This window comes from Pinus tabuliformis, chromosome 3_2 (assembly GCF_031772625.1).
Source record: "Pinus tabuliformis cultivar Carrire ecotype Pingquan chromosome 3_2, CPIR1, whole genome shotgun sequence".
NCBI lineage: Eukaryota > Viridiplantae > Streptophyta > Pinopsida > Pinales > Pinaceae > Pinus > Pinus tabuliformis.
Window position 1 is genome coordinate 993,188,337 of NC_142302.1, and position 10,156 is coordinate 993,198,492.

General features: G+C 39.1%; 1 protein-coding gene across 1 annotated transcript; it reads left to right on the forward strand.

Moving 5' to 3' along the window:
• Positions 1–566: 566 nt before the first annotated feature.
• Positions 567–1,670, forward strand: LOC149183952 (uncharacterized). Its single transcript, XM_089415155.1, has one exon. The coding sequence runs from the start codon at positions 567–569 to the stop codon at positions 1,668–1,670; it is 1,104 nt and encodes a 367-aa protein (XP_089271281.1).
• The last annotated feature ends 8,486 nt before the right edge of the window (positions 1,671–10,156 follow it).

Below are 10,156 nucleotides of genomic sequence, written 5' to 3' on the forward strand. Positions count from 1 at the left end.
GTCAAAATTGATCCCTGTTCCCATCGCAGTAAGCTAACTCCTCACATTATTGTTTCCTCTCCTGAAGAAAATGGCTCCGATCCATTGATTGCTCCCACTCCTGTAAACTCTCCGTCTAAATCGCCTATCAATTCGATTGGTAGCGACTTAGACTTTTTGTTATCCAAGAAATCTCTGGATCTTGTTCCTCTCACTGTTCATAAGCCATCATCTCCAATTTCTCCTAGGATCAGCCCCCCTTCTGCTATGAATATCACTGTTAGAAGGAAGAGCAAAAGGGGAAGTAGGCATTTCAGGGGGAGGGGTATTGTATCTGATTGTTGTTGCAGGAATTTATCTCTGGTGGATGTTCCCATCGCTGATGTCTCAGTTGACAGGCCTCTTAGAGCTGGAAAGGCCGATCTTCCTTCAAAATGAATTTTATCCTTTCTGTAAATATTCGAGGCCTGGGAGTAGACATGAAGTTCTTGGCCTTAAGAAACCTTTTTTTGTCAAAATGTCCTAAAATTATTTTAATCCAGGAAACTATGCACCTGGTTCATATCACAATATCATATTTTCGGAAAATGCTCCCTAATTGGCACATCTCTGCTATTGATGTCGTAGGTCTATCTGGAGGTCTGGCTGTTTTGTGGGACCCTCTGTGGATTAGTGCGAAGGCATACAGCTGCCTTTCTGGTATTCTCATCTCTGCACATGTTAGAGGTCTTAGATGCCGTATCAACATCCTGAACATATATGCTCCATTCCGGAACAGATCTGAATATTGGGAAAGCCTATTTGCATCCGAAGTTTTTGATATTGACTCTCTATTGGTTGCAGGTGATCTGAATATAACTTTCTCATCAGACGAAATATGGGGGAAGGGTAAGAAAATGGACCCAAACGCATCTATGATTCGAAATGAATTTCTTATGAGAAACTTCATTGACATTCTTTCGTCCACTATTCTCCCCACCTGGGACAATGGAAGATGCGAAGAGGCTTACATTGCTAAGCGGATAGACAGATTCCTTATTCATGCCTCCCTGGTAGATATCCTCGGCATGCCTTTCTTTGTAATTGAAAACTCCCTCATATCAGATCATCGGCCGATTGTTATGGGATGGGCGTCCTTGGGCATCAGAAAAGGAATCCCTTTTAAATTTAACAGACAATGCCTTGAGGAACCTGATTTTAATGATATAGTTGTTAAAGCATGGCGCAAATATGCAAATAGCGGATGTGTTACACATCAGGAAACTTTTATGAATAAGATGATTAATATCCAGAAAGTGGTTAAAGAATGGCAGAAACTGAAAAGAAGAACAAACAGAAAAGAACTTCAAGACATCCAAGAGAAATTAGAGAATTTGGCAAACACTTCAGATTATAATTCCTTATTCTTCGAAAGGAGACGGCTCTTCAAGAATCTCCATGAAAAGAAATTACTATATCTGAAGAAGGAAGAAATATTTTGGCGCCTGAAAAGCAAGGCCTTATGGATGAAAGAAGGCGATAAAAATTCGAAGTTTTTCCAGAGGTACGCAAATGCCAGAAGACTCAAAAATGCTATATGGAAAATTAAGGACAAGAATGGAGCATATCTCGTCACTCAACAAGACATTGCAAAGCAAGCAGTATCTCATTTCAGAAAACAATATCAAAGGATGGAACATAGAAGCTTTTAGGATATATTGTGGGGTATTGAAGCTTACTCGGTGATGTTTAATGAAGAAGAGAATGCCCAACTCTTCCAACCTATATCAGAGGAAGAATTATTGGCGACAATGAAATCTTTCAGTAGGGACAAGAGCCCCGGACCAGACGGCTGGTCTATAGAATTTTTTATACATTTCTATGATCATATTAAGGACGATCTATTAAAGATGCTGGAAGAGATCAGAATAAAGGGGAATATCAGCAGGCAGTGGAGCTCCACATATATAGCCCTTATTCCCCAAAAAAAGGAAGCTCAGACTTTTATGGACTATCGGCCAATTTCATTATGTAATACCACCTTCAAAATAATCTCAAAGATCATTGCAGAAAGACTGAAAGGAGTTTTATCATAATCAATATCAAAAGAACATTATGGTTTTCTCAAAGGACGAATCATCCATGACGCGGTAGCTATTACTCAGGAGGCATTATTTTCTATACACTCTAAGAAAAGAGAAGCGGTCTTACTCAAAGTAGACCTTAAAAAGGCTTACGATTGTATTGATTGGGCATATATCAGGTGTTTATTGGCTAGAATCGGGTTGAAGAGCAACATGATCAACTGGATCATGGCTTGTGTCGATCCTGTAGATTATGCTATTATCATAAACGGCTCTCCTACTCCCTTCTTCAGTGCAGAGAGGGGGCTGCGCCAAGGATGTTCTCTCTCACCTTTATTATTTATTCTGGCTATAGACTCTCTCAGCTTACATATCCATAAGGCAGTTAATGAGAAAGCATGGCGTCCACTCAAAATTTGCAGGGACATATCTCTGTCTCATAACTTATTTGTAGACGACATATTATTATTTGCCATGTTTTTCAGGTCCAATTGGATGCACTTTCATATGATAATGGATAAATTTCAAAGGGCTTTTGGACTTCAGGTAAATCTGGATAAATCTTCTATATACCATTCTGATCTCAAGCCTGAAGATGTAATTTGGCTATCTGAGCTATTTGGTATAAAAGCTCATCATATCAGCAGTGGCATTAAATATTTGGGGTTCTAAATCAAAGCGAATAGTTACTCGAGAGCCGATTGGATCTAGCTAGTGGACAGATTCTATAGGAGAAACTCCGGATGGGAATATCGTTGTCTTTCTTTGGCTGGGAGAGTTATTTTAGTACAATCCATACTAAATCATCTCTCTGTTTTTTGGGCGCACCTATACCATCTCCTGGTGAGTATTATCAACAACATGAACAGTCTTTCTAATAATTTCATATGGGGGGGTCATACTGAAAAGCGTAAATCATCTTATTAAGCTGTCTGGTATCTCACTTCCTAAGTCGATGGGTGGCTGGGGTTTAACAAGTTTAAGAATCTTTGGTAGAGCGCTCCTGTGCAAGTCTTTCTGGAGAGCTATTCAAGGTGATGGCCCGTGGAGTCTACTAATAAGATCCAAATATCTAGCCAAAAAGAAATTCCACATCTGGTATCGTAGAAGCTCTATTGGCGCAGCATATGGATCCCCCATATGGCGTAGTTTTCGAAGAATAGAGCCAATCTGCCTGAAGCATCCGATCTGGCGCTTTCAAACAGGGTATAACATCATTATTGGCAGTGATCTTTTCAAATGCGGAACAGATGATATTGATATCCCTGATTCTCTTCTTCATCACTTCCATAGAAGTGGCATCTTTTATTGGGACAAATTGATAGCTGATTGGAATGGTCCCTTTCCACGTTGGAAAGATACAACAGATTTGAACATCCCCCAAGAGTTTGCGCAGCAGTGGCTTAGCATAAAAATGAGGCTACAGAATGGTGGTCTCACCAGAACAAGAGATTCGGATTTCTTAACCTGGAACATCCCAAACGAGGCGGAAAATATATCAGTAAAAGGAATATATCAAAAATTGATCGGACAACATTCTTCTGGATCCCCGATTTTTCCACTAATCTTCTGGAAAGATGGCTGCCCTCTGAAGATGATTCTCTTCTCATGGCTCACATTTCACAATCGAAACCTGACCTGGGAGAACTTATTGAAGAGGGGATGGAATGGACCTAACATTTGTTCTTTATGCAGAGAAGACGAGGAATCAAACTTACATATATTTCTCAAATGCAAGCAAACATATCTCATATGGCAGGAATTAGAAAGAGTCTATGGTTTCAAGCTAGATATGCAAGTTTCGATCCAGGTATGGTTCATAGAATGCAGCAAGAGACATATCCTATGGCGAAGAATATGCATCTTAACCATGTGGTTTATCTGGAAATGGCGCAAGAACTGTGTTTTCAACCACTCTAAATTTTCTTCTGCTAAAGCTTTTGATTCAATCTCTGCTTATTTGGAATCGCTCCCACAGAAGGAAAATAAGAACCTATACAAATCTCCAGCCAGGTCTTTTCCTGCTCATCTTCCTCAGCCAATAGCATTGTTCGACGGGGCAGCTCAAAAGGGTCAATGTGGATGTGGATTCCACATAAAGATATCTGAAAAGTCTCATTTCTCTTCTTTCTGGCACGGTGGAGAGGGTTCCAACAATCTGGCTAAAGCCATAGCCCTCACAGGTCTTTTAAAATTTTGTATTTTCCTAGACATTCAGCAGGTGGCTATCTTTGGCGATTCCAAGCTATGGGTAGATTCAGTAAACAGGAAAAATTCCATTTTGGCACAGCATCTGACTGGATGGAGAGACAGGATCAACTTCTACTGGACCCGCATGGAGAATTGCACTATTCAGCACATCAACAGGGACAAAAACTCAACAGCCGACGCACTTTCTAAAATGGGTCTTTCTTCCTCTTCTGGATTCTGGCATCTTGAGATAGTATCAGATGATTCCACTTATCAGATCAATGATTTTGCCTTACCAGACTTTTAATGCTCTGTTTTGCATGATAGTCACTATATACAAAGATTTTGATACAGATATTTTCAGTTTGTTTTCATAGACATTATGTATTTCTCTATAGATCATAGGCTCTTTTTGCTCAAGACTATATGTGGAATTCACATCTGAATCTGCGGATATATCTCAGTTATTTTATATTCCTCATATAATATATTAAGTTTTTTTTCTCTGAAAAAAAAGCTTCATCATTGAGGATTATCCCCTCTGGAAAAAAAAGTAATAGTATATATTTAATTTTTTTAATTTTAAATATTGTGAGACGAAGAAATGGTCAGTCCTCTTTGTCAACTTATAAATTTTAATGCCATTTTTAATGTTAATAGAGTATAAATTACTCAATGTCTAAAAGTTTATAGTATCGATTTTACTTAGGTTACAAAATAATTAGTCAAAGTTTTGTAATGGTAAGGCCAATAATTATATGTGATTATAGCATTTATGCATTTCAAAGGTTTTTATAAAAGTATAATATTAATATAATTTAATTTAAAATAAAGTTGTTATTACGTTAGTAATTATAAAAGTGTAATACTCATGTAATTTACTTTAAAATAGAGTTGTTATTATGTTATTAGTTAAGGAAATTTGATTAGTTTGAAAATTATTTTATTTATTATTATTAAAAAATAATAATATTAAAAATAAAGGTGTGTTTAAGTAGTGGTTGTGATTGTTAATGCTATGATTTACAGAGTGTATATTAATTGGTTCATGTGGGATTCAGTTTTTATTAGGTTTTAAGTTTAAAGTTTATGGAGAGAATCTGAAGGTAGGAGTTTTTTGTGGGGAAATAGACTATCCCATGGAGTTTTTAGGAACATAATCCTAGTGACACCATCCCACTGGTAAGGATGTCATTCTTCCATTCAACATTAGGCCTTTTCCTAGCTTAGGATCTACATAGATGGCAAAAAATGCAATGATAACCATGTTTAGTAACTTAGAGTCATGCAATGATAACTCTATTTAGAAATTTGGGGTTGCTCATATTTGATTAAATGGAGAAACATTATATTGATGGCTAGTCCCATAATATATTACTTTTTGCAATGGAGTTTTATGATGGTTTTCCTTTGTAATTGAAGATGGGTTATTGTGGTCCTTGTTTGTGATGAGTGGAACACTTCATTCACTATTGATCCATGCAAACATGTCCATGTAGTTTAGTTTTGTGAATCATATTGGTTTATGTTTGTCTTCCTTTCTTGGAAAATGCCCTATACACATCTCTTGTTGTAGGTGTTTGTGCGAATTGCTTTGCGTTTTTTTACAAGTATACATTTAGAGCTTGCAAGCTAGGTTGGAAATTTTAGTGTTAATTTGTAAATTGATTTAAAGATGAAAAAATTGCGAGCATTTAGGCCTATTGGGCCATTATAATTCTAAGTGTCATTACCTTTAGACGTTTTAATATTTATAAATACCCTTATTTAAGAAAAAAATAAAAAATAAAAAATTATGGTATATGTCATCTCTTATTTCTATTTATTTTGCACTCTCGCCATAGCTTGTGCCATTGCTAAAGCTAGAAATCTTCATTTGGTTCCCAACTCATGAAATTTAGAATTTTTCATTATTAGTTAAAAAAAGGGATGCAAAGAATCATCATGGTTGTTGCATTTCCTATGACCTTTTATTATTGTCAGACGTTGTTAAATTAGGAAAAAAAAATCCATCGTGACAAATCCTTGGGTGAATTGCATTTGTTGTTGAAGCTCTTAATCTATGGATATTTAGATCATTAAGAAATTTAGAATTCAAAGGTTGTTTCAACTTAGAGAATAAGGTATTTTTCTACACATTCTCTTTTACTGCAAAACATTGAATACACTTGTGGCTATTCTATGTTTGGTTAAATAGATAATCAATGGTATATCTACTCTTTGATCATTTAGTGCTCATTCAATATATTTTGTAGTGGCTTGAGATAAATACCTTTATTTGGTTGTGTTGACAGTGTTGGACCCGCCAACATGTTAGGGGATCTCCCTAGTAAGAAGTCCCAACTAGACCTCAGACCTTTTGGTGTAGGAGTCCCAGCAGTGGGGTAGTACGGTGTCGCCTTAACCGCGGTTGCACACAAAGGTCAGTAAGATGTCCTTGTTGGTAGCAAGGGTGTGACATTTGTAGCAAGTCAAGGAAGGTGCATGAAAGGATCTAACACATGGAACGGGAGGATGAGTGCGCCCCTTAGAAACCAATGATAGCATGCAGCTTGAAAGGGAACACACGAGTAGCAAGACATCACAAGATGGAAAGCAAGTTAGCCGATGATCCAAAGTGATGGTTATACCAGCAACACATTTCGATAAGATTCATACAAACATATACAGAATAGTCCATACATACATGCGTAAATAACAACCACATATATCATTACAGTAACCAAGATAGTTGAAACAACATATGCATGAAACGTGCTTGCTCTGTTATATTAAAAGAGTGAAAGATCCAATCATACATACAACCATGACCAACCACTAGTCCCGACAACAGAACGTTACAGTCACTGCCGCATGCTCCTCCAAAGAGATATAGTAGTTCTGCACTATGGAGAAGTCAAGCCTCATTACAATATACTCCAAGATTTCTCTAAGTTACACCTATAGGAAGCTTGTCTCCCAAAAGCCTGTACAATGAGTTATGAGGTTCTATAAATAGTAAACAGTGGGGTGACCCTTGACATTCCTCTTTGTGACTCTTCACCTACCCTCATGACTCTTCAACTACTACATGATTGTTACATTCTACTATCGACACTTGGTCTTTCACTTTTACAATATGTTTCATTACAATCTGCACATGTACCCATGTGAGACAAAATAGGCTTGAGTAAGCCATGAAAGACATCACTAAGACCCAGACAGCTATGGGAAGACCAGCTCTTCGACATCCTCACGATGATCGATGGTGGCGAACTGATGCCAAGCTTGGTAGTCTATTATGGTGTCCGCGTGCTCTATGGTGATATCCCTCTGAAAGCGAATTCTTGTCTATGCTGCATCCAAGTACACTAAATTGGCACCTTTGTCCAACTCGTTTGAAAACATGCACATCATAGTCTTGAGTGCAGTCGGACCAGCAACATACTGACGCATAGTGTCTGCACTAATCTCCAAGTCTATGCTGGTGGCTACGCACGTGAACTCATTAAAGTACATGTCCAGCTCCAGTCGAACTTGGTTCTTTAATTTTGCCTCGATGAGTGTGCCAATGGATGGGATCGCATGCATTCCCATAATGACATCCATGCTCCTGAACACCCATGCATGTGAAGCCTGCAAACTGGTGATGAACTGTCGGAGTTCCTCATAGTTCTGAATCTGACTCCGGATGCGTGCTTTCAACTCTACGGATTTTGGCTTCATCATCTTGGGCAAGTGCAATGGGACTCCTTTGTACCTCATTGTCCATGTTTTCATGCGATCAAAAACAGTGTGTAGATTTGACAAGATGTGTGCTCTCTTAGCACAGCGCTGCTGCCAACCGTTGAGATGGACAACTGACTTATGCACGGTGATGAATCTGGAGTACAACATCCACATGATTGTCTCAAGAGATGATACTTCATCTAGTATTGCTCTCTTCAACTTTTCTCTGGAAGATATTGTAACATGTTCTCCTCCCTACTTGGCCGCTTATAATTCCTTATCCATGTGCTCGTTCTCAGCTATGTATAATATAACACTCAAGTTGGTGGCTTCGACATATGCTTTTGTAGAATCGGCCAATGTTGTTGGATGCTTGTGCACATCGGATACGATCACTCTTTCTTTAAACTATGCAGGAGATATATGGACATCCGAAGTGGGCACTTTGTGTGACTTCACAACTCTGTGTCATGACTCATTAAGAGATATGTTGTGCATCTCCACTTCTAGATTGTCTTCAAGGATCTCTGTGTCACCTTGATCGCTTGGGACTTGCTCAACTTCCATATTCGGTGAATCTAGTGGGGTGACCTCTTGGTTCTGAGGCATGAGGTCAATATCTTGATCTGATTCCATATCCATGTCCATCTACTCTAGCATCTATTCAATCTCTTGAGCTAAGTCCTGCTCCTGCGACTGCTCACCCTGTCTGCTCTATGCCAGTCGCTCGGATGAGTTTATAACCTGTATAGGCGCATTTTCATCAATCTATGCATGATGTGCCTCCTATTGTACTTATTCATGATGCGATTCCTTCTCTCTTCTGCGCAACTCATGTTCTTCCCTGAGCTTCTGCTTCAACTCTTGCAAGTCCTTTTCTGTTTCCTCCATCCTCTATTTCTCTCTTTTCCTTTGCGCTATCCTCCTATCGTGTTGTCATATCTTAGCCTTAATTTCCAAAGCTTCTTTCAACATCAGTGGATTTTCTTTGAACTTGCAGCTGTTCTCTGCCTCTGCATTGTCAAAAATATTTCTCCTACCTTTCTCACATGCAAGTCTACTACCCTTTGCTACTGTTGATGATGTTGCTCTCTAAGATGTTGCTTCCCTCTGCTTTGCTAACCACCCTACAGATATGTTGACCGGTTCATTGAGCCAAGAGAAGTGATAGCAGTATCTCCATCGGTCTTCCTCGGGGCAATGACACGCCCCGTGGATCCATGAATGTTACACTCTCGCACAATGGTCCTTCACTAAAAAATGCAGGTCATATGGATTGAAATTTCTAGTGCCAAAGGTGAATCTCTTGAATTCCTCCATCTTGGCCTTAGCATGGTTGGGATTCTGAATCTCATACAACTTGATCTGCAAAGGTAGAGAGGGCCAAGGTGCCTTCTTCTTCTTGTTTAGTCTCGCTGGCAACGCTGTCGAGATGTGATATGACACTTCTTACATGATGAGCTTATCCATTGAAGACTTTGGTAAAACATGTGGAGCCTTCTTCGTGTTGTACATCCGTATGAAGGTGCCAAGGGGTGAGGCATATGAATATGCTATGTCGATCAATGCCTCCATCGCTTCCTATGACATGCAAGGTGGATCCTGCATGAATATCATTCTGATGAAAAGAGATATTGGGGGTTAACCAAAATCCCCTTTCCTTTACAAATAATCAATCTTGAGTCCTGTGGGTTAAGGCCCACAAAGCCTATCGAAAGCATTTCTTTATGCCTTAGCCTTTAATACCCACTTTTACATTAAATCGGGACCATATAACTATTGGAAGTGTTAATCTTCCGCTTCTCCTTTATAAAACCCCCGGGGACAACAAATATTGAAATACATGGGAAAACCATGAAAATCCCGCTCCTAATACATCCACCGACTTCAACATTTATACACCCACGCTTATAATCTCATTGGGTCTGTTTCTTATCACTTTTCTGCAGCGCTATTCCGATGCCGATCTACGATTACCGACACCTCCGATTGTCCATTAGCGCATTATTGCTATCGACGTATCAGCCTTTCGTTGTTCCGTTGTCCAAGTCCTTTGGCCTCTCTGATATGCGATCGTCGATCACATCTGGATCGTCGATCGGGACTCTTGATATGACAGTCCAAGATCCATCGGATTATTGCAGTCACACTGCTCAATGGTTAGACCCCTTCCACTTCAAAACGCCGACCCGATATGCCTTCCAGACCCGATAAAG

What these genes read in the sequence shown, in the direction of transcription:
- LOC149183952 (XM_089415155.1), top strand. Translation starts at nt 567, where the DNA reads ATGCTCCCTAATTGGCACATCTCTGCTATTGATGTCGTAGGTCTATCT.